Source organism: Coregonus clupeaformis, chromosome 9 (genome assembly GCF_020615455.1).
Source record: "Coregonus clupeaformis isolate EN_2021a chromosome 9, ASM2061545v1, whole genome shotgun sequence".
Lineage (NCBI taxonomy): Eukaryota > Metazoa > Chordata > Actinopteri > Salmoniformes > Salmonidae > Coregonus > Coregonus clupeaformis.
The window spans coordinates 8,587,856-8,613,280 of NC_059200.1; the positions used below are offsets into that span (position 1 = coordinate 8,587,856).

Below are 25,425 nucleotides of genomic sequence, written 5' to 3' on the forward strand. Positions count from 1 at the left end.
CCCCCTCGCCCTGTCAGAGTCACACTGTGTGCTGCCATGATGTGCCCACTGGCAAAGCCTGCCTGTGCTCTCTCTTGTTCTCTCTCTCTCTCTATCTCTATCTTCTCTGTGTTTATATAAATCTGTTTCTCTCTCTCATTCTTCCTTTCTCTCTGAAAGATATACTTCAATTTCTATTTTTCATTGTTCCTTCTCTGTCTCCTTTTAGTCCATCCACCCCCCTCTGCTCTCTCTCTCTCTCTCTCTCTCTCTCTCTCTCTCTCTCTCTCTCTCTCTCTCTCTCTCTCTCTCTCTCTCTCTGATAGTGACTGGTGTTGGCGGTGGTGTGAAGTGCTCATTCTCAGTGCATTACTGTCCTCTGTCTAGAGACTTGATATGACAGGGCATCATACACTACACACCCATTCATACTGATCCATTTCTCACATTATACGTGTGAATGTGTGTGTGTGTGTGTGTGTGTGTGTACAGAATATGAGCCTGTCTGCCACCAATTCAGAAGACAGTGTGAGTGTATCTGTCTGTCTGTCAGTCTGACATTAACAGAAAGTGCACACTGTAAGTGTGTGTCTGTTTTGGGGGTCTGTGCCAACCTTATTTCCCCTTTGCCAACCTTTCCCCCCTGCCTCACTCCTCCTTCTCCTCACACCAATTCCCTGTCCCATGGTCCCTCCCTCTTCACCACAATATCTCCTCCCTCTCCCTTTTCCTCCCTCCCACATCCCTCGACCCCCCTCCCTCCTCCTCTCCTCACCTACGACATAGAGTGCTCCAGACACTTCCTTGGAGCCGAAGCTGTTGGTGACCTCACAGGCATAGCTACCGCTGTCCTCCTGCCTGAGGTCACTGATGGTCAGACCCGTGAGGCGCCGAGTCCAGCGTGCATCAGAGGGCAGCGGGCGCCCGTCCTTTAGCCAGCGCACCGTGGGGCTGGGGTACCCCGCTGCCATGCAGGGGAGCTCCACACTCTGACCAGCCCGCACCTCCCCCGCCTGGAAACTGTCCAGGATAGAGGGAGACGACTCGGTGGGGTCTGGAGGAGAGATGGGGGGAACAGGTTATACTTTGGACTGGACTTGGGTATGGGATGTTAACAATAATTCATATACATACACTATATATACAAAAGTATGTGGACACCCCTTCAAATGAGTAGATTCGTTCAGCCACACCTGTTGTTGATAGTTGTATAAAATCGAGCACACAGCCATGCAATCTCCAACGTGCCACCGTCATAGGATGCCACCTTTCCAACAAGTCAGTTCGTCAAATTTCTGCCCTGCTAGAGCTGCCCCAATCAACTGTAAGTGCTGTTATTGTGAAGTGGAAATATCTAAGAGCAACAACGGCTCAGTCGTGAAGTGGTAGGCCACACAAGCTCACAGAATGGGACCGCAGAGTGCTGAAGCACGCAGCGTGTAGAAATCGTCTGTCCTCGGTTGCAACACTCACTACCGAGTTCCAAACTGCCTCTGGAAGCAACATCAGCACAATAACTGTTTGTCTGGAGCTTCATGAAATGGGTTTCCATGGCCGAGCAGCTGCACACAAGCCTAAGATCACCATGCGCAATGCCAAGCATTGGCTGGAGTGGTGTAAAGCTCGCGGCCATTGGACTCTGGAGCAGTGGAAACGCGTTCTCTGGAGTGATGAATCTGGCAGTCCGACGGACGAATCTGGGTTTGGCGGATGCCAGGAGAACGCTACCTGCCCAATGCATAGTGCCAACTGTAAAGTTTGGTGGAGGAGGAATAATGGTCTGGGGCCCCTAAGTTCCAGTGAAGGGAAATCTTAACGCTACAGCATACAATGACATTCTAGACAACTCTGTGCTTCCAACTTTGTGGCAACAGTTTGGGGAAGGCCCTTTCCTGTTTCAGCATGACAATGCCCCCATGCACAAAGCGAGGTCCATACAGAAATGGTTTGTCGAGATCGGTGTGGAAGAACTTGACTGACTTGCACAAAGCCCAGACCTCAACCCCATCGAACACATTTGGGATGAATTGGAATGCCGACTGCGAGCCAGGCCTAATTGCCCAACATCAGTGCCCGACCTTACTAATGCTCTTGTGGCTGAATGGAAGTCCCCGCAGCAATGTTCCAACATCTAGAGGAAAGCCTTCCCAGAAGAGTGGAGGCTGTTACAGCAGAAAAGGGGGGACCAACTCCATATTAATGCACATGATTTTGGAATGAGATGTTCGACGAGCAGGTGTCCACATACTTTTGGTCATGTAGTGTATATTCATTCATATGCATAGACATTTATTACACACAAAACACTGTGTACCGGTACTCAGAGAAATGACATACTTTACAGTCCAACTCACCCATGACAGACAGCCTGGCTCCATTGCTCTGGCGCGTCTCTCCGCTGTATTTGTGCTTGGTAATGCAGCGGTAGGTAGAGAGGGCATCCTCCTTCTGGACATCTGAGATGTACAGAGCACCAAAGGACGTCAGGAAGAACCTGTTACCTGTAACAGATAGAGGGACAGAGAGAAAATTATTTAACAAAGCCTCCAAATAACTAAATACCCCCAACAAACAACCCAGTCAGGGCAAGGGTGTGTCACGAATTCAGCTGAGGCTGCCCCTCCTCCTTGCTCGGGCAGGCTTCGGCGTTCGTCATCACCGGAGTACTAGCTACTACCGATCCATGTGTCTATGTTCGACTTGTTTTGTCTTTATTGGTCACACCTGTTTCCCATCATGTAGTTATGTCTTCCCTATTTAACCCTCTGTCTCACACTGTGTGTTGTGCGTGTTTGTTCATGTTTTGGTTGTCGTTAGTGTGCGGGTTTGTTTCCTCCCTGCGTGGAGGTTTTTGTTCATACATTTACCTACGAGTAAAGTACGCTTTTTGATTAGCTCTGTGTCCTGCGCCTGACTTCGCCTACCGCATTACACTGACGCCTTGACAGAAACACGCACCATAATATGGAGTCAGCAGGTACAGCAATGCCAGCCGGATCGATGGAGGAACGCGTCCAACAACAAGCGGCCATGATCAGGCTCTCGGCACCGCTATGGAACGAGTGGTTAATACCATGGAGCGATGGGAGAGAGGAGGTATCCCTATACCTCCTCCAATTACACCACCACCAACACCGCTGTCCACCTCTTCACCATCTGGGTCTAGTGGGATTCGGCTCTCGCTCCCGAGGGCATATGACGGTACAGCTGCCGGGTGTCAGGGTTTTCTGCTCCAGGTAGAGCTCTACCTGGCAACCATCCACCTGGCTCCTTCGGGATACGAGAGCGTGTCTGCCCTCATCTCCTGTCTGTCCGGTAAGGCGCTCGCGTGGGCCAACGCCGAGTGGGGGGGAATAGACGCCGCAACTGTAAGCTATGCAGAGTTTACCCGCCGCTTTAGGGCGGTATTCGATCATCCACCAGAGGGGAGAGCGGCTTTTCCACCTCAGACAGGAAAAGAGGAGCGCACAGGAGTTTGCATTGGACTTTCGAACTCTGGCTGCCAGCGCAGGATGGAATGAGAGGGCCCTTATTGACCACTACCGTTGCAGCTTAAGGGAGGACGTCCGTTGGGAACTGGCCTGCAGGGACACCAACCTAAACCTGGACCAACTGGTGGATATGTCAATCCGACTGGATAACCTGTTGGCCACCCGCGGACGTCCAGATCAGGGGCCGTCCATTCCATCCCCCAGCACCTCCGACCCTACCCCTATGGAGCTCGGAGGTGCTGCTCTGAGGGAGACCGGTAGAGGGGCCGTCCCCTGCACCAACTGTGGCCGCAGAGGACACACTGCTGGTCAGTGCTGGGGAGGGCCTTCAAGGAGTCGAGGCAGTAGGTAGAGCACTGGTGGACCGTTTCAGGTGAGTAGGCACCCAACTCACCCAGAGCTCCCTGTTGTGCATATGTGTATAGATGTTGTATTTCCAGAGTTTTCTTCTCATTCCCAGCATAAGGCGCTAGTAGATTCAGGCGCAGCTGGGAACTTTATTGATCGTCAGTTTACCCGTAGGTTAGGGATTCCTATTGTGCCAGTTTATGTGCCCTTCCCTATACATGCCCTAGATAGTCGCCCTTTAGGGTCAGGTTTGATTAGGGAGGTCACAGCTCCACTCTGGATGAAGACAAAGGAGGGGCATGAGGAAACAATTAGTCTATATCTGATTGATTCTCCTGCGTTTCCAGTGGTGTTGGGGCTTCCATGGTTAACCTCTCATAACCCCACTATTTCGTGGCAACAGAGGGCTCTCAAGGGATGGTCTAGTCAGTGCTCGGGGAGGTGTGTAGGTGTTTCCGTAGGGGCAACTACGGTGGAAAGTCCAAACCAGGTTTCCACCATGCACATTCCGCCTGAATATGCCGATTTGGCTCTTGCCTTCTGTAAAAAGAAGGTGACTCAATTACCACCCCATCGACAAGGGGATTGTGCGATAAACCTCCAGGTAGGCGCTGCGCTTCCCCGGAGTCACGTGTATCGTCTGTCACAGGAGGAGACGGCGGCTATGGAAACATATGTCACCGAATCTCTGAGGCAAGGATACATTCGGCCTTCCACTTCCCCTGTGTCATCGAGTTTATATTATTGTGAAGAAGGATGGTGGCTTACGCCCGTGCATTGACTACCGTGGTCTTAATCAGATCACTGTAAAATACAGCTATCCACTACCTCTGATTGCTAGTATGACGGAGTCATTGCACGGGGCGCGCTTCTTCACGAAATTGGATCTCAGGAGCGCGTACAACCTGGTGCGTATCCGGGAGGGAGATGAGTGGAAGACAGCATTCAGTACCACCTCTGGTCACTATGAGTACCTCGTCATGCCATACGGTACGGTTTGATGAATGCTCCATCAGTCTTCCAATCCTTTGTTGATGAGATTTTCAGGGACCTGCACGGACAGGGTGTAGTGGTGTATATAGATGACATTCTCATATACTCCCCTACACGGGCTGAGCATGTGTCTTTGGTGCGTCAGGTGCTTGGTCGACTGTTGGAGCATGACCTGTAAGTGAAGGCGGAGAAATGTCTGTTCTTCCAAGAGTCCATCTCCTTCCTAGGACACCGCCTGTCCGCGTCAGGTGTGGAGATGGAGATTGACCGCATTTCGGCCGTGCGTAATTGGCCGACTCCAACCACGGTGAAGGAGGTGCAGCGATTCTTGGGTTTTGCCAACTACTACCGGAGGTTTATCCGGTGCTTTGGTCAGGTAGCGGCTCCCATTACCTCCTTGCTGAAGGGAGGACTGGTGCGTCTACAGTGGTCAGCTGAGGCAGACAGGGCTTTTGGTCATCTGAAGGACCTGTTTACTTCAGTTCCAGTGCTGGCTCATCCGGATCCCTCCTTGGCATTCCAGGTTGAGGTGGACGCGTTCGAGGCTGGGATAGGAGCTGTACTGTCTCAGCACTCGGGTACGCCACAGAAAACTCTGCCCCTGTGCTTTCTTTTCTAAGAAGCTCAGTCCGGCGGAGCACAACTATGATGTGGGGGACCGGGAGCTGATAGCTGTGGTTAAAGCTCTGAAAGTGTGGAGGCATTGGCTTGAGGGGGCTAAACACCCTTTTCTCATTTTGACTGACCATCGCAATCTGGAGTACATCCAGGCGGCAGGGAGGTTGAACTCTCGGCAGGCAAGGTGGGCCATGTTCTTCACTCATTTTGTGTTTACGCTTCCTTACAGACCAGGTTCCCAGAACGCTAAGGCAGACGCCCTGTCCCGACGGTATGACACAGAGGAGAGGTCCATTGAGCCCACTCCCATACTTCCGGCGTCGTGTCTGGTGGCACCGGTGGTGTGGGAGGTTGACGCGGACATTGAGCGGGCATTACGTACCGAGCCTACTCCCCTGCAGTGTCCAGAGGGTCGTATATACGTGCTGTTCGAGGTTCGCGATCGCTTGATCTATTGGGCTCACACGTCACCCTCCTCTGGTCATCCTGTCATTGGTCGGACAGTGCACTGTCTTAGTGGGAAGTACAGGTGGCCCACTTTAGCCAAGGACGTGAGGGTTTAAGTTTCATCCTGCTTGGTGTGCGCCCAGTGTAAGGCACCTAGACACCTGCCCAGAGGGAAGTTACAACCCCTACCCATTCCACAACGGCCGTGGTCCCACCTATCGGTGGATTTTGTTACGGACCTTCCCCCCCTCACAAGGGAACACCACGATCCTGGTCGTTGTGGATCGGTTTTCTAAGTCCTGCCGTCTCATTCCTATGCCAGGTCTCCCTACAGCCCTACAAACTGCAGAGGCCCTATTTACACACGTCTTCCGGCACTACGGGGTACCTGAGGATATTGTGTCGGATTGGGGTCCCCAGTTCACCTCAAGGGTCTGGAGGGCGTTCATGGAACGTCTGGGGGTCTCGATCAGCCTCACCTCAGGTTTTCACCCCGAGAGTAATGGGCAGGTGGAAAGAGTCAACCAGGATGTGGGTAGGTTTCTGCGGTCATATTGCCAGGACCGGCAGGGGGAGTGGTTGGGTTATATCCCCTGGGCAGAGATGGCCCAAAACTCACTCCGCCACTCCTCTACTAACCTTACTCCTTTCCAGTGTGTGTTAGGTTATCAGCCGGTCCTGGCACCTTGGCATCAGAGCCAGATCGAGGCTCCTGCGGTGGATGAGTGGTTTCGGCGCTCGGAAGAGACCTGGAACGCTGCTCATGTACACCTGCAGCGGGCCATCAGGCGACAAAAGGCGAGCGCCGATCGCCACCGCAGTGAGGCTCTGGCTCTCGACCCGAAACCTGCCCTGCCGGAAGCTGGGTCGGCAGTTTGTGGGGCCATTTAAAGTCCTGAGGAGATTAAACGAGGTTTGTTATAGGTTACAGCTTCCTCTTAATTACCGTATTAACCCCTCGTTCCATGTGTCTCTCCTCAGGCCGGTAGTAGCTGGTCCACTCCAGGAGTCTGAGGTACGGGAGGTTCCTCCGCCCCCACTGGACATCGAGGGGGCACCGGCGTACTCGGTCCGGTCCATCTTGGATTCGAGGCGTCGGGTGGGGGGCCTGCAGTATCTCATGGAGTGGGAGGGGTACGGTCCGGAGGAACGGTGCTGGGTCCCTAGGAGGGACATCCTCGATCCCTCCATGTTGAGGGATTTCCACTGTAGTCATCCGACTCACCCTGCTCCGCGTCCTCCTGGCCGTCCCCGAGGCCGGGGTCAAGGGAGGTACTGTCACGAATTCAGCCGAGGCTGCCCGTCGGCGTTCGTCGTCACCTGAGTACTAGCTACTACCGCTCCATGTGTCTATGTTCGACTTGTTTTGTCTTTATTGGTCACACCTGTTTCCCATCATGTAGTTATGTCTTCCCTATTTAACCCTCTGTCTCACACTGTGTTGTGCGTGTTTGTTCATGTTTTGGTTGTCGTTAGTGTGCGGGTTTGTTTCCTCCCTGCGTGGAGGTTTTTGTTCATACATTTACCTACGAGTAAAGTACGCCTTTTGATTAGCTCTGTGTCCTGCGCCTGACTTCGCCTACCGCATTACACTGACGCCTTGACAGGGTGACTGCTATCTAAACACTTGGCAACCTGTCATAGCCTACAGGAAACACGCTGAGCTCACTATCAAACATGCAATACAATCACATAGTGAAACACTTGAATGGTCAAACCCTCACCATCACTTACAGTAAAGACGTTATCAACATCTCTACTCCAGTATTGTTGTGGTTGTTATAGAACACAGCAAGATGAGCCCAGGTCTGGTAAGTGTGTCAGTGTGTGATGTACCCTGCCAGGCTATGCCCTATTTTCAGACTGTGCCAATCTGGCAGGCCCTGCCCACTTATTGGAGGGGTAGAGAGGAGAGGGAGGGCACCATTTTAATGAGCACTTGCCAGGTTCGGAAATGTTAACACTGTCATATGTATGAACACACACGTGCACACACACATACACACACTGTTCTCCCTCTACTCGTTCTCTCTCACCTGGGTTCACTGCAGAGTCTCCCGGCTATAGTCCAACAGCTGGAGCACAATGAGAGCATTCATGTGCAACTGTGTGTTTATCACCATGGCTGTTTGATGGGCTCTAAGCCTGTCAGGTTATGTGTGGAGGGTAGAGGATGTGTGTGTGTGTGTGTGGAGGGGTGTGTGTGGATGGGTGTGTGTGGAGGGTAGAGGGTGTGTGTGGAGGGTAGAGGATGTGTGTGTGTGGAGGGTAGAGGATGTGTGTGTGTGGAGAGGGTAGAGGATGTGTTTGTGTATAGAGGGTAGTGTGTACATGTGCACGGTAGTCGTCTGACAGACAGCGCATGTGGAGGGTAGAGTGACTCTCTCTCTCTCTCTGTTGTGTGTGTGCACGAGCATGTGTGTGTGTACTAGGGGGCTAGCAGCAAGCTAACAGACTGTGTGTGTGGAGGGTAGGGGCACAGTCACAGCCTAGGCTGTAATTTGACAGTCAGCCTTTGTTTGCACCCCTGAATTAATCCTTACAGGATAATGTGCACTTTAAGATTTCAACTCCCATAACACTGACACACCACACTGTCACAACACACTCACAAACAGAGAGGGAGAGAGATAAAGAGAGATAGAGACGAGAGGGAGAAAGAGAGGAAGACATAGAGAGAGAGAGAGAGAGAGAGAGAGGGGAAAGGGAGAGGAATGGAAAAAAATGTATAGATTGTAAATAGAGAGAGAGAGAGAGAGAGAGAGAATGAGAGGGAGAGGGGGAATGGGAGAGATAGCAAGAGGGATAGAGCTATATAGAGAGAGATATCCATCAAAAAATGATTTAAGAAGTGCTGTGTCGTGGAGACACCTCCAGAACAGGAGCAATTTTAATCACATGATCTCCTCCACTATCTTAATTGTTTCTGTTGTTTATTCTCTCTATCTTGAACCATCTCTCTTGATATATCCTCCTTAGCCTTCCTTATCGTTTTCCCCCTTTCACACTATCTCTTTCTCTCTCTCTGTTGTTAAGCAGAGTGGCAGACAGAGTAAAATATGAATGACTAAATCACTGTACTTCCCAAGCTTTTATTCATGCTGACTTGACTGGATAAACTGAGAATGGAGCCGAAGTGATGCACTAGATTAAGAGCCAGTTCACCACATTCACTCTGATATCCTGGATTTCCAGCTACCCTGTTACCGACCCGTAGGCCTGTTGTTCTCTGTTGGGCTTGTCAGTCAATGATATACTAGGTTAGCAGAGAACAAGCAGGGTGTAAAAGATTAAAGGGAATAAGGGTGGAGCAAAAGAAGAAAGAGTAGTAGAAGAAAAGTGAGTGTTTGTGCGTATTCATATGTGTGTATGTTCACGCATACTGTATGTGTATGAGGGAAACATTTTAAATGGCATGTGTCTTTGTCTGTGTGTGTGTGTGTGTGTGTGTGTGTGTGTGTGTGTGTGTGTGTGTGTGTGTGTTGGTATCAGTGGATACTGTAATTATGTGGGTTAGACTGCTGAGCTCGGGGCTTGTTGTCAAACACAGCACAGGAAGGCCTACACTGGTGGGCTACAATGTCAAAATCACACTGCTTTCAAGTCAGCCTGGATTCCACTACAAAACCTATAGACCTGCAGTTTGGTAGCAGGCAGAATCTGATGAGGGGTGTGAGGAGAGGGAGAAAAAAAATAGAGAACAAACTAGGGACAGAGATGTGGGAAAAGCAACTGTATGAGAGCGAGAGAGAGAGAGAGAGAGAGAGAGAGAGAGAGAGAGAGAGAGAGAGAGAGAGAGAGAGAGAGAGAGAGAGAGAGAGAAACAGAGACAGAGACAGAGACATAGAAACAGTGTGTGATTTGCGTAGAGTCAGTTGCGTAGGGTGTGGGTCTGAGCCAGTGTGTATGTGTGTGAGCGTGTGTAAGAGTGTTTTAGTCAGTAGCAGCCTCGTTTCCTCACATGCAAATGAAGGCAGAGGCACACAGCTAACGAGGCCCATATTTTCACCTCCTCACTGGGGCCATTATTTATTGATGTTCTGCGTCTTTCCCCCTCCCTCCCACTCTCACGCTTTCTTCCCTCTCTCCCTGTTGCTAGGGGCTGCTTGCCATCCTGCGGGTGCCTCTGTGACGATGTTTGGGGTGCAGTCACTCGCCCGCCCGCCCCTCCCCCCGTTCAGCGTAGGCAAACAGACAGAGAGGCACCGTTACACACACACATACACATACACACACACATACACACACACACACACACTAGAGGGTCAACGTTCAGCCAGGCATCTTGGCATTGGGTAAATAATTGGAGTGAGCTGGGTCCTTTAAATGTAAAAAAGGATGGGATGATTATTCATGAATGTAGGAGTGTCTTAGAAGATATTCACAGTTTGACATTAGATATCGCTGTCTATCTGTCTTCCCCTACCTCTCTTCGTCAACAGAGAGAGAGTTGGAGGGAAGGGAAGAGGGTGAGAGAAGGTGAGAAGAGAGAGAGGGAGGAACAATGGATCAAAGAGGAGGGACTGTCACTGAGAGAAGAAAGAAAGAAGAAACTGAGAGGATTCAGGAGACATTCACTCTGCAGTGCTGGAACAAAAATACCCTCACACACGTAGACACATACAAATACACACATGCCTTGGCAGGTTTAAAATAGCACAGGAAAACACTAGCCCTACACTCTAAAAAGAAAAGGTTCCTGGAGTATCCTTTAGGGGTTCTTCAAATTGAAACTGTGGGGGAACCCCTATAAGTTCTTCGAATAACCCTTTTAAATGATTCTTCAAAGAACCCCTTTTGATGGATCCTCAAAGAACCTTTTGAATAACCTTTTGGGGTGAATTTTTGAACTACCCCCCCCCCCCCCTATTATTATTATTATTATTATTATTAATAATAATAATATGCTTAACAATAACAACAATAACACAATATTTTAGTTGTCAGTGTTTATTATGATTTTAGTGGCAAAGCAGAATTAAGAAATCAAAATATGAGGTAAACTCCCACCAGAGCCCCAAGTCCAATGGGTATATCCTCTGGAGTGTTGATGTTGATGTATTGATGTTCTCCGTATCCATAGCCAGAATGATTTTGCAGTGCATGGTGATTGAACAGGTTTCCTGTTATATTCATCAGAGGTGTAGGTAGGGTGAAGTCTGGAAATCCCAATGTTTTGTAATTATACAGATGATTAACAAAACAATATTCATACCTTGGTTTTTGTGGTAATAGTGAATGAAAAAAACTGTTTTGATAATAGCTTTCATACAAATACAGTACCTTGTCCATAACATAGAGGCCTATGGGATTTTAATTGAAGAGGTAAGGGAGGAGGATGGTAAATCTGATCTGCGTAACATACCAATACCAATTGACATACCTTTGTATGCCTCCTCGTCTGTGTACCTGCATACACAAAAGTGAGCAGTTCAATCATCTGCACCCAATACAGCTAGCCTTCAACATATTCTTATAGCCTACGTATTCTTACCTCTTTGTTGATTGATATCCATTGAATTGTGTCCATTTTCTGTTTTAGAAAGATTTGCACAAATATGAAAAGATAGATGGTATCATCATAAAACAATATCAATTTAGATCATACAAGGGACAAACCTTACCTTAAATTGAGGAGATCTTTAAATGTTTCAGTTAAGTGACTGTACCTGCTGTGCTTTCAAATTCAAATCCAAATGTTTCAATTGGGCAGTTAGTTTCCTGCAAGAACCCCCCACCAACTAAGGAGGTTCCTCGATGAACACCACCTGCTATGGGGTTCTTGGAAGAACCTTTTGAGGGCAATTTTCAGTGCCAAGAACCCTAAGGTTCTTCGAAGAACTTTGAGGATCTTAGAAGAACCCTTGTTGAACCCCTAATTTTTTGAGTGTAGCTATTAAAAAACAGGATAAAAGGGCGGCAGGTAGCTTAGTGGTTAAGAGCGTTGTGCCAGTAACCGAAAGGTCGCTGGTTCTAATCCCCGAGCCGACTAGGTGAAAAATCTGTCGATGTGCCCTTGAGCAAGGCACTTAACCCTAATTGCTCATGTAAGTCGCTCTGGATAAGAGCGTCTGCTAAATGACTAAAATGTAAATAAAATAAATCAGCAACACGGACAGGGAATCACAGAGTGAATCAACTGATTGAATCAGCTCCAAGGACAAAGAATCACTCCAAAAGAGAGTGAATCAACCTACTGAATCAGAACCACTGACTGAGAATCACTTCAATAGAAAGTGAATCAAGCAACTGAATCAGCGCCACGGACAGTGAGTCACTACCACTGAAATGAGGATCCAGTGATTTCCAGCCCACTCCTCTGGCCTCTGCCCTGACTGCCATACCTACAGTGGGGAGAACAAGTATTTGATACACTGTCGATTTTGCAGGTTTTCCTACTTACAAAGCATGTAGAGGTCTGTAATTTTTATCATAGGTACACTTCAACTGTGAGAGACGGAATCTAAAACAAAAATCCAGAAAATCACATTGTATGATTTTTAAGTAATTAATTTGCATTTTATTGCATGACATAAGTATTTGATACATCAGAAAAGCAGAACTTAATATTTGGTACAGAAACCTTTGTTTGCAATTACAGAGATCATACGTTTCCTGTAGGTCTTGACCAGGTTTGCACACACTGCAGCAGGGATTTTGGCCCACTCCTCCATACAGACCTTCTCCAGATCCTTCAGGTTTCGGGGCTGTCACTAGGCAATACGAACTTTCAGCTCCCTCCAAAGATTTTCTATTGGGTTCAGGTCTGGAGACTGGTTAGGCCACTCCAGGACCTTGAGATGCTTCTTACAGAGCCACTCCTTAGTTGCCCTGGCTGTGTGTTTCGGGTCGTTGTCATGCTGGAAGACCCAGCCACGACCCATCTTCAATGCTCTTACTGAGGGAAGGAGGTTGTTGGCCAAGATCTCGCGATACATGGCCCCATCCATCCTCCCCTCAATACGGTGCAGTCGTCCTGTCCCCTTTGCAGAAAAGCATCCCCAAAGAATGATGTTTCCACCTCCATGCTTCACAGTTAGGATGGTGTTCTTGGGGTTGTACTCATCCTTCTTCTTCCTCCAAACACGGCGAGTGGAGTTTAGACCAAAAAGCTCTATTTTTGTCTCATCAGACCACATTACCTTTTCCCATTCCTCCTCTGGATCATCCAGATGGTCATTGGCAAACTTCAGACGGGCCTGGACATGCGCTGGCTTGAGCAGGGGGACCTTGCGTGCGCTGCCGGATTTTAATCCATGACGGCGTAGTGTGTTACTAATGGTTTTCTTAGAGACTGTGGTCCCAGCTCTCTTCAGGTCATTGACCAGGTCCTGCCGTGTATTTCTGGGCTGATCCCTCACCTTCCTCATGATCATTGATGCCCACGAGGTGAGATCTTGCATGGAGCCCCAGACCGAGGGTGATTGACCGTCATCTTGAACTTCTTCCATTTTCTAATAATTGCGCCAACAGTTGTTGCCTTCTCACCAAGCTGCTTGCCTATTGTCCTGTAGCCCATCCCAGCCTTATGCAGGTCTACAATTTTATCCCTGATGTCCTTACACAGCTCTCTGGTCTTGGCCATTGTGGAGAGGTTGGAGTCTGTTTGATTGAGTGTGTGGACAGGTGTCTTTTATACAGGTAACGAGTTCAAACAGGTGCAGTTAATACATGTAATGAGTGGAGAACAGGAGGGCTTAAAGAAAAACTAACAGGTCTGTGAGAGCCGGAATTATTACTGGTTGGTAGGTGATCAAATACTTATGTCATGCAATAAAATGCAAATTAATTACTTAAAAATCATACAATGTGATTTTCTGGATTTTTGTTTTAGATTCCGTCTCTCACAATTGAAGTGTACCTATGATAAAAATTACAGACCTCTACATGCTTTGTAAGTAGGAAAACCTGCAAAATCGGCAGTGTATCAAATACTTGTTCTCCCCACTGTAGTTAGCTAGAGGTGACTGGGAAGAGAATAGGAGAAGATAGCTGAGCCAAGGCTGGAGTAGATAACAGCTCATCCACATTGTAGTATGCTTGTTAACACATCCACAAGGCTATACTAACCCATGAATGGAATAGAATAGGGGTGCTGTGCCTGAATTCTCTTTCTCTGTCGCTCCCCTCACTCCCTTCTTTCTCCTGTGTAAATAAATTAAAAGGCTGAAGTAGTAGCAGGAGTCAGCCAATTAAATATATACACTTCCCTAGCTTCTATTCTCCCCCACACCATTTATCAATGGTGCCCTCTTCACTCCGCTCAATTCACATTCAAAGCAGGCTTTATTGGCACCACTAATGTGTTACAACTAATCATGCCGTGTTAGCCCCGCCCCTTTCCATCTAGCTCACAAAAGGCGCTTTGTTAGCATGACCACACAGTTCAGTCATGTCGGAGGTAACGCAGAAACCTTCACTATCAGTCATATCTACAGAATGAATGAGGAATATCCTAATCTCTTTCTCTCTCCCTGTATCTCCCTCTCTCCGCTCTATGGTGGGCATTATGGGCTGGGGGTTGGAAAGAGAGAGAGAGACACAAGGTTTTTCATATTTTCATTAAAATGCCACGCTTCACCGTCTTGTCCTATAACCGCTGTCCTCTCCCCTAACTAATCCTGACTGCTTACCTCATTTCTCAATCGTCCTTCCTTCTTTCCTCCCTCTCTCCTCTCCTCTGTTCTGTTTGTTGATGAGACTATGACCTCCATACAAACCCCCAGTCTCCCTTCTCTAACCCTACTAACATTTACAATGAGCAATGAGCAATGAGGAGGAGGATGGGGGGATAGAGTGGGTAACAGTGTATAAGTGGAGGAGGAGACAGAGAGAGGTAGAGGAGGAGAGACGGAGGGAGATAGATAGACGGGGACAGACAGAGGGAGAGGGTACAGTCGTGGTCAAAAGTTTTGAGAATGACACAAATATTAATTTTCACAAAGTCTGCTGCCTCAGTTTTTATGATGGCAATTTCCACATACTCCAGAATGTTATGAAGAGTGATCAGATGAATTGCAATTAATTGCAAAGTCACTCTTTGCCATGAAAATGAACTTAATCCCCAAAAAACATTTCCACTCCATTTCAGCCTTGCCACAAAAGCACCAGCTGACATCATGTCAGTGATTCTCTCGTTAACACAGGTGAGAGTGTTGATGAGGACAAGGCTGGAGATCACTCTGTCATGCTGATTGAGTTAGAATGACAGACTGGAAGCTTTAAAAGGAGGGTGGTGCTTGAAATCATTGTTCTTCCTCTGTTAACCATGGTTACCTGCAAGGAAACACGTGCCGTCATCATTGCTTTGCACAAAAAGGGCTTCACAGGCAAGGATATTGCTGCTAGTAAGATTGCACCTAAATCAACTGTAACTGCCTCTGTCGCCAGTTTATTTCATGTATTAGCACTTTAGTTTATTTCATGTATTTGCACTTTTTATTATTTAATTTCTTCTGAATTGTACGTTTACAGCAAGACGGAACTAATTATTGGTTCCGCCCGAGTGTTGTCACCCGAGCGCCTTTAGCGACGCACCGAGAAAACTTTACCGCAAAAAAGCGAATTATTTTTCCACTGTTATCGTGTTTAAGTGCATACTTACAAAGAAAGTATACAGAAGAAGATAAAGGACATTTAAAAGGATGTTTAGCACCTCTGTGTGATAAGCAGCAATGAGGTTTGTTGACTATTTATTTTGCTATGAGGGTGTTTGTGTTTACGTGCGTCATTTGTTGGTGTAAAATATACATAAAGTGTTTAGCTGTATGAGCTTGATTATAACGCCAGATGTGTGAGACATGCATATGGCATTATTTTGTTAATGTATTTTTTCTTTCTTTAAACCAGTTCTCACGGGTTGACCAGCATTAAAGCCCTGTATTCAAATCAAGACCTCTTGCCTCATGCCTGTCACTGGAGGAGCTACAGTGAGAACTCATCTGCTCTGCATGAGTAGACGAGGAAGACAGTACCAAAGAGCCGTGATCCATGGACAAGAAGGGACATCTCTACATCCAAGAGTGTGCATCTGCTCCTGACATTTACACAGCCGCAGCATCCACAGAAGAATCCAGGCGCCTTACCATGAATCCAGCTGATGCAAAGAAGCTTAAACTATTTCCCACAAGAGACTGACACATTTTTGCCTTCATATTCATACGGTATAGTTGTGTGTATGTTTAAGTGTTAACTAAGCTACAACCAAGAGACTGAATTTTGCATTTCATAGAACAACGTGATATTGATTTGTGTGAAGTAGATGTGAATATGTTCTAAAAAATAATATTAGTGGTAAAAATAGTATAAATGTGAATAGCTAATGGGAGCTGAATCACTTAGCTACAGGCCAAATTAGATTTAACCCAAATTTAAGTACACCAAGTAACAATGTCAGAGCCTAGTCTTACCTTTGGGAGAAATCAGGTTAATGTAGGTGAAAGTATAGAGCAGCAGTACATAGACATGCAACCACAGGCTACTAAAGGCACAAGAGCTAATGACCACACTTCCTCACAAGAACCACGAAGAAGCCAAAGAGACCGAAAGTTAACAGAAAAGGGCCAAGAACTGTACAATGAGCAAATAAGAAGATTTGCTCACCGTTTCACTGTGAGCTATGAGGAGTGGAAGGCTATTGCTAAAGACGCCAAGCAAGCTTTGAGTGGACAATGCTCAAACAACCTGCTACATGAACACATAAGCAAAATAAGTGCTGCCTCAGAGAATCTGAACATTGCTTATGATGAGTTAAGGCGCATAGACAACCCTGACCATGACACACGTCGCAGAATTGACACCTGTGATGCAGTAACCAGGGAAGATCATCCAAACTGCAAAAGATCGTTTGGAGACAGCAGATAACGGTGGAGGAGATGAACAACGAGGCAACAGGGCGACATCGTCTATATTCAAGTCTGTAGCCTCAGACAAGATAAGTATCAAATCCCAATGCACTAAGTCCTCTCATGCTCAAAGCAGCTCCAGACATTCAAGTCGGATTTCTGTTAGCAGACAAGATGCCGCTGCTGAAGTTGCTGCCAATGAAGCTACTCTAGAAGTACTACTAGAACAAGAGTGTTGCATTGAGGAATTGGAAAGGCTTGAAGCTGAAGCTGCAGAGAGACAAAAGGTGCTAGATGCAAAGCGGAGACAACTGGAGCGACTAGAGACAGTTAAAAAGTTAAAGGCTGCTAAGGCACGTCAGCGAGTGTATGATCAGAGTGAGTGCTCAGATAAAGAAATAAGCAGTCTACTCCATCAAAGTGTCTGTATGAAGGAAAAGGAAGAAGTTAAACATGAAAATAATCTGTTGCAGCACCATTCTTCACCACAAGACCGGGCACATTCAAAGCAGGATGACAGCACAGCAGCTCTTGTTAGAGCACTTGCAGAGTCCATCAGTGCAGGTCGTCTTCCTATACCTGAACCAACAATATTCAATGGCGACCCACTCAGATTCAATGACTGGAAGGTTTCATTTCAGACACTCATTGATCGGAAAAACATTCCAGCCGAAGAAAAGATATATTACTTGCGAAAGTATGTGGGTGGACCTGCTAAAAAGGCTATAGAGAGCTACTTCCTGCTTGGTTCAGAGTCAGCCTATCACGCAGCATGGAGGATTCTCGAGGAAAGATATGGAAATCCATTCCTCATAGCCAAAGCATTCAGAGATAAGCTGGAGGCATGGCCCAAGATAAGCTCCGAAGGCAGTATCGAACTTCAAGAGTTCGCTGATTTTCTTCGGAGCTGTGAGGCTGCTATGACTCAGATCAGAGGCCTCGAAGTACTTAATGACTGCAATGAGAACCAGAAGTTACTTGTAAAGCTTCCAGACTGGCTGACCTCGAGATGGAACAGAAAGGTCATAGAAGTGGAGGAAGAAAGTCACACATTCCCAAGCTTCCAGCAGTTTGTAAAGTTTCTCACACGTGAAGTTAAGATTGCTAATAACCCAATAACATCTCTCCATGCTCTGAAACCTGCTGAAGGTGAGCAGATCAAGGTTTTAAAGAGCAGAGCTCTCGGAGCAAAGGTACTAGCAACTAACTCAGATGAAAAAGCTTCCTCCACAAGCTGTGTTTTTCGTGAGAAGTCAAGTCACAGTCTACACAAGTGTTGGAAATTTATGAATAAAACCATCTCTGAGCGAGTCAAGTTTGTTCAAGGGATGAAGTTGTGCTTTGGCTGTCTGAAGCCTGGCCATCGCTCAAAGGAGTGTGAAAATAGAAGGATCTGTGATACTTGTGAGAAAGGACATCCAACCTGCCTACACGATAATCGCAGCAAAGAAAGAGGAATGTCAACAAGGACTGGTGGAGAAAGGGAGAGTGACAAGTCAAGAGAAGGAACGACAGATCGTTCACAAGAGAGGGTGACAAAACCACCACGCGAGGTAACATCTAACAGAGTTATCCAGAATGTTAAAGGCACCCATACATCCTCAGTCATTCCTGTGTGGTTGTCCACTACAAGTAAGCCAAATCATGAAGTTCTTGTGTACGCTCTTCTCGATACACAGAGTGACACGACCTTCATCCTTGAAGAGACAGCAAAGGTTCTTCACACTAAAAATGAACCAGTCCAGTTAAAGCTCTCCACAATGTCTTCAAGAAATACAGTGGTGCCTAGCAGAAGGCTGACTGATCTACAAATAAGAGGATTCTACTCCAATAAGATAATCTACCTGCCAGTAACTTACTCAAGAGAATTCATCCCTGCAAACAGAGATCATATTCCCACACCAGAGACTGCCAAGGCATGGTCTCATCTTGAGCACATCGCAGATGAAATTGCTCCTCTGCAGAGCTGTGACATCGGCCTACTAATTGGCTACAACTGTCCTCAAGCTCTTGTACCAAGACAAGTGGTTGCTGGAGAAGAAAATGAGCCCTTTGCTCAGAGAACAGACTTGGGTTGGAGTGTAGTCGGCTATGGCAACCCATGTCTTGACTTTGGAGATGCCTTTGGAATAAGCCATCAAGTCATTGTGAAGCAAGTGACATCAGTTCTTCCAAATCTCCCAAACGAAGTGCACTATGTCTGTAGAACACAGATCAAAGAAGTAGTCCTTCCAACAGACGTCATCAAGGTGTTGGAATCTGATTTTGTAGAAAGAGCTTCAGAAGACAACCCAGCTGACCACGCCTCAAGGGGTGTCACAGCAGAACAACTCACAGCTTCTAACTGGTTCACGGGTCCAGACCTTCTTTGGCAAAAGAGCTACCAACTGGAGTTGTCATGGTGGGAGAGATTGAGAGCAGTGACCCAGAGGTCAAGAAAGCTCAGGTTCATGACACTCAGGCAGAAGAAGCAAAAACAATTTTAGATCGTCTACACAAGTTCTCAGACTGGGCAAGAATGGTGAAGGCCGTTGCCAGACTCAAGCGCCGTGCTAAGGAAATCAAAGGTCTCAAGCCAAAGTCCTGTGAGGCCTCGAACTTGGAGGAAAGGAAAGAGGCGGAGCTGACCATAATCAAGATGGTCCAGGAAGCAACTCTCTCTCCAAGAAATTCAACGCCTTAGACATCATAAGGAGACAAAGGTCAAAGACAAAGCCAACCAGTTGCACAAACTATGTCCGTTCCTGGATGATCAAGGTGTAATCAGAGTAGGAGGCCGCTTAGCTAATGCTGCCCTACATCCACATGTGAGGCATCCAGCAGTACTTCCTAGAGACAGTCATGTTTCTGCATTGCTCGTCAAGCACTATCATGAGAGAGTGTACCATCAAGGTCGAGGAATGACTATAAATGAACTCCGATCCAATGGCATATGGATCCTGGGTTGCAGCAAGCTTGTTTCATCCCATATTCACAAGTGCACAAGTTGCAGAAGGTTCCGAAGATGCACAGAGCAACAAAGGATGGCAGACCTTCCAGAAGAGCGGATGGAAACAACTGCTCCATTCACTTACTGTGGAATGGACTGCTTCGGACCATTTCACATTAAGGAAGGAAGAAAGGAGCTAAAGCATTATGGGCTGTTGCTCACCTGCATGTGTTCAAGAGGAGTTCACATTGAAGCACTTGATGACTTGACCTCAGATGCCTTTATCAATGCTCTGCGTTCATTCATCGCCATTCGTGGATCAGTAAGGCAGATAAGGTGTGATCAAGGGACAAACTTTGTCGGAGCAAGGCGTGAGTTCATTGAAGCACTGAAAGAGATGGATCAAGAAGAGCTCAAAGATTTGGGCTGCGAGTTCATCATGAACACCCCTGCCTCAAGTCATATGGGTGGAGTCTGGGAAAGACAAATCCGCACTATCAGAAGTGTCCTGAGCGTCCATTCTAGAACAGTCGTCCAGACAACTTGACTCTTCTTCCCTACGAACATTTCTATATGAGGTTATGGCGGTTGTGAATAGCAGACCTCTAACCACTGATCATCTGAACGATTCTACCAGTCCAGAGCCCTTGACACCAAACCACATCTTGACCATGAAATACACAATCATTCTCCCTCCTCCTGGAAAGTTTGTCAAGGAGGATCTCTACCTCTGCAAAAGATGGCGCAGAGTTCAACTCTTAACCAACAACTTTTGGGTACGATGGAAAAAAGAGTATCTCCTGAATCTCCAACACAGACAGAAGTGGACCAAAGATCGCAGAAATGCAAAGGTCGGTGACATTGTTCTGTTACAAGATGCTGCCACACCACGGAAACCAATGGAAGCTAGCAAGAGTCATCGAGGTCTATCCTGGAAGTGATGAAAGAGTGAGGAGACTCAAGTTACTCATCAGTGACTCCTCCCTGGATGGAAGAGGAAAGCGTACAGCCAAACCTGTTTACCTGGAGAGACCCATTCAGAAAACAGTTACATTGCTAGAAGCAGACTGATGGTTCTATCATACACTCACACACAGTTTATTAGTTGTTTATTAGGACAGAGTTTCATTTTATTTATTCATGCAGTAGGTTGTCTCCAAGTTTTAAGAAATCACTTGTGATTTGGTGGGAGTGTAACTGCCTCTGTCGCCAGTTTATTTCATGTATTAGCACTTTAGTTTATTTCATGTATTTGCACTTTTTATTATTTAATTTCTTCTGAATTGTACGTTTACAGCAAGACGGAACTAATTATTGGTTCCGCCCGAGTGTTGTCACCCGAGCGCCTTTAGCGACGCACCGAGAAAACTTTACCGCAAAAAGCGAATTATTTTTCCACTGTTATCGTGTTTAAGTGCATACTTACAAAGAAAGTATACAGAAGAAGATAAAGGACATTTAAAAGGATGTTTAGCACCTCTGTGTGATAAGCAGCAATGAGGTTTGTTGACTATTTATTTTGCTATGAGGGTGTTTGTGTTTACGTGCGTCATTTGTTGGTGTAAAATATACATAAAGTGTTTAGCTGTATGAGCTTGATTATAACGCCAGATGTGTGAGACATGCATATGGCATTATTTTGTTAATGTATTTTTTCTTTCTTTAAACCAGTTCTCACGGGTTGACCAGCATTAAAGCCCTGTATTCAAATCAAGACCTCTTGCCTCATGCCTGTCACTGGAGGAGCTACATCAACCATTTATCGGATCATCAAGAACTTCAAGGAGAGAGGTTCAATTGTTGTGAAGAAGGCTTCAGGGCGCCCAAGGAAGTCCAGCAAGCGCCAGGACCGTCTCCTAAAGTTGATTAAGCTGCAGGATCGGGTTTGGTGACGAACAATGCCTTTTCCAGCATGATGGAGCACCTTGCCATAAGGCAAAAGTGATAACTAAGTGGCTCTGGGAACAAAACATCGACATTTTGGGTCAATGGCCAGGAAACTCCCCAGACCTTAATCCCATTGAGAACTTGTGGTCAATCCTCAAGAGGCGGGTGGACAAACAAAACCCCACAAATTCTGACAAACTCCAAGCATTGATTATGCAAGAATGGGCTGCCATCAGTCAGGATGTGGCTCAGAAGTTAATTGACAGCATGCCAGGGCAGATTGCAGAGGTCTTGAAAAAGAAGGGTCAACACTGCAAATATTGACTCTTTGCATAAACTTAATCCTGGTCCTCACTACATATTCGTCGCCAAACCCACTGGCTCCAGGTCATCTATAAATCACTGCTAGGCAAATCCCTGCCTTATCTTAGCTCATTGGTCACCATAGCAACAACCACCCGTAGTATGCGCTCCAGCAGGTATATCTCACTAGTCATCCCCAAAGCCAACACCTCCTTTGACCGCCATTCCTTCCAGTTCTCTGCTGCCAATGACTGGAACGAACTGCAAAAATCTCTGAAGCTGGAGACTCTTATCTCCCTCACTAACTTTAAGCATCAGTTGTCAGAGCACCTTACCGATCACTGCACCTGTACACAGCCCATCTGAAATTAGCCCACCCAACTACCTCATCCCCATATTGTTATTTATTTTGCTCATTTGCACCCCAGTATCTCTATTTGCACATCATCTCTTGCACATCTATCATTCCAGTGATAATACTACATTGTAATTATTTTTGCACTATGGCCTATTTATTGCCTTACCTCCATAACTTGCTACATTTGCACAAACTGTATATATATTTGTCACGCCCTGACTCTGGGGACTCTTATTTGTTGAGCCAGGGTGTGATTTTCTATGTTTGTGATCTAGGTTTTCTAGATCTATGTTGGCCGGTGTGGTTCCCAATCAGAGGCAGCTGTTGCTCGTTGTCTCTGATTGGGGACCATACTTAGGCAACCTATTGGCACTAGTGGGTTGTGGGATCTTGTTCCGTGAAAGGTATGTTGTTTGTGTCTATCTTGGACTTCACGTTTCGTTTATTGTTTTGTCGTTGTGTTTATGAAGTTTAAATAAACATGTATGCATATCACGCTGCGCCTTGGTCTGACCAGTCGATGAACGAACGTGACAGAAGATCCCACAAAACGAGGACCAAGCAGCATGTCCAGGAGCAGACAGCCTGGACCTGGGAGGAGATCCTGGACGGTAAGGGATCCTGGACATGGGATGAGATTCAGGCTGGGATGGATCGCCGTCCTTGGGAGGAGACAGTGGAGGCCCCAATAAACATTTTTTTGGGGGCACACGGTGTGGACGACGAGGCAGCAGGAGGCCGTTAAAGGGCGGGTCTGCAGGTTAGGAGAGGAGGCCACCATGTTACGGGGGCTATTGGTTCAGAGGGAGCAGGAGTTATTCGGTCAGAGGGAGGCGCTACAGGAGGCTAAAAGGGAGAAGGAAAGTGTAGAGGCACGGCGAGAGGAGCTGGTTAGGCAGCAGAAGGAGCGGGGGTTAATAAAGGAACCCAGTCCCGCTCCTCGCACCAAGCAAGTGGTGCGTGTCGCCAGTCCGGTCCGGCCCGTTCCTGCTCCTCGCACCAAGCCAGTGGTGCGCGTCGCCAGTCCGGCCCGTCCTGTTCCTGCTCCTCGCACCAAGCCAGTGGTGCGCGTCGCCAGCCCGGTCCGGCCTGTTCCTGCCCCTCGTCGCCAGCCCGGTCCGGCCTGTTCCTGCCCCTTGCACCAAGCCAGTGGTGCGCGTCGCCAGCCCGGTCCGGCCTGTTCCTGTACCTCGCACCAAGCCAGTGGTGCGTGTCGCCAGCCCGGTCTGGCCTGTTCATGTCCCTCGCACCAAGCCAGTGGTGCGCATCGCCAGCCCGGTCTGGCCTGTTCCTGTCCCTCGCACCAAGGCAGTGGTGCGCGTCGCCAGCCCGGCCCGGCCTGTTCCTGCCCCTCGCACCAAGCCAGTGGTGCGCGTCGCCAGCCCGGTCCGGCCTGTTCCTGTCCCTCGCACCAAGCCAGTGGTGCGCGTCGCCAGCCCGGCCCGGCCTGTTCCTGCTCCTCGCACCAAGCCAGTGGTGCGCGTCGCCAGCCCGGCCCGGCCTGTTCCTGCCCCTCGCACCAAGCCAGTGGTGTGCGTCGCCAGCCCGGTCCGGCCTGTTCCTGCTCCTCGCACCAAGCCAGTGGTGCGTGTGTCCAGTCCGGCACGGCCCGTGCCTGTTCCACCGGTGCCTGGTTCGGCACCGGTCAGCTGCTCTACTCCGGAGACAGAGCAGTCCGCTCCACCGGTGCCCAGTTCAGCTCCGGTCAGCTGCTCCACTCCGGAGCCAGAGCAATCCGCTTCACCGGGGTCCAGTCCAGCTCCGGTCAGCGGCTCCACTCCGGAGCCAGAGCAGTCCGCTCCACTGGTGCCTGATCCAGCTCCGGTCAGCTGCTCCACTCCGGAGCCAGAGCAGTCCGCTCTACCGGGGTCCAGTCCAGCTCCGGTCAGCGGCTCCAGTCCGGAGCCTGAGCAGTCCGCTCCACCGGTGCCCGGTCCAGCTCCGGTCAGTGGCTCCAGTCCAGACCCAGACGTCAGCCCCTCTCCAGGTTCGGGGTCTCCCACACCAGGGTCCAGACAGGGCTTGGAGTATAGTGGGAGGAAGGAGAGGGGAAAGCAAGCCGCCGAGGTCTAGACCAGACCAGGGCGCAACAGGGAGGCGAAGAGTGAGAGGTCATCACGCCCTGAGCCGGATCCGCCTCCGAGGCGGAATGCCCACCCGGCCCCTACCCTGTTATGTTTATGTTGTGCGGTCGGAGTCCGCACCTTTGGGGGGGGTTACTGTCACGCCCTGACTCTGGGGACTCTTATTTGTTGAGCCAGGGTGTGATTTTCTATGTTTGTGATCTAGGTTTTCTAGATCTATGTTGGCCGGTGTGGTTCCCAATCAGAGGCAGCTGTCGCTCGTTGTCTCTGATTGGGGACCATACTTAGGCAGCCTATTGGCACTAGTGGGTTGTGGGATCTTGTTCCGTGAAAGGTATGTTGTTTGTGTCTACCTTGGACTTCACGTTTCGTTTCGTTTCGTTTATTGTTTTGTCGTCGTGTTTATGAAGTTTAAATAAACATGTATGCATATCACGCTGCGCCTTGGTCTGACCCGTCGATGAACGAACGTGACAATATTTTCTGTTGTATTTTTTACTTTATGTTTTGTTTACCCAATATGTACCTCTGTGTTGTTGTTTTTTATTGCACTGCTTTGCTTTATCTTGGCCAGGTCGCTGTTGTAAATGAGAACTTGATCTCAACTGGTTTACCTGGTTAAATAAAGGTGAAATAAATAAAATAAAATAAATAATGAAATTGTCAATAAAAGCCTTTGACACTTATGAAATGCTTGTAATTATACTTCAGTATACCATAGTAACATCTGACAAAAATATCTAAAAACACTGAAGCAGCAAACTTTGTGAAGACCAATACTTGTGTCATTCTCAACTTTTGACCACGACTGTACAGTCCAGTTGTTTCCACTACATTGGGAGCGCGTCTCTTCTGCTCCACTGGCCGCTCTGTCCCAATTTGCCCAGTGTGACTTTAAACAATAAACACTAGGGAGGGGACAGCGACCCCACACATAGACTAATAGGCCACTGTACAGGAAAACATTACACGTAGAGTGCCTTGCAAAAATATTAAGCCCCCTTGGCGTTTTTCCTATTTTGTAGCATTACAACCTGTAATTTCAATGGATTTTTATTTGGATTTCATGTAATGGACATACACAAAATAGTCCAAATTGGTGAAGTGAAATGAAAAAAATTACTTGTTTCAAAAAATTCTAATA

The 25,425-nt window shown here is 47.8% G+C and overlaps 1 protein-coding gene across 6 annotated transcripts in view; it reads right to left on the bottom strand.

Annotated features, from left to right (window-relative positions):
* The window catches only part of LOC121573675 (Down syndrome cell adhesion molecule-like protein 1 homolog), a 114,219-nt gene that overhangs the window by 51,470 nt on the left and 37,324 nt on the right, over positions 1–25,425 (bottom strand). For all 6 annotated transcript variants that reach the window (XM_041885834.1, XM_041885832.1, XM_041885833.1 and 3 more), the window contains exons 4-5: positions 2,334–2,480; positions 755–1,033 (exon numbers count right to left, since the gene is read on the bottom strand). In XM_041885834.1, the coding sequence (XP_041741768.1) occupies positions 755–1,033; positions 2,334–2,480 (426 nt within the window). The remainder of the gene's footprint in view (positions 1–754; positions 1,034–2,333; positions 2,481–25,425) is intronic.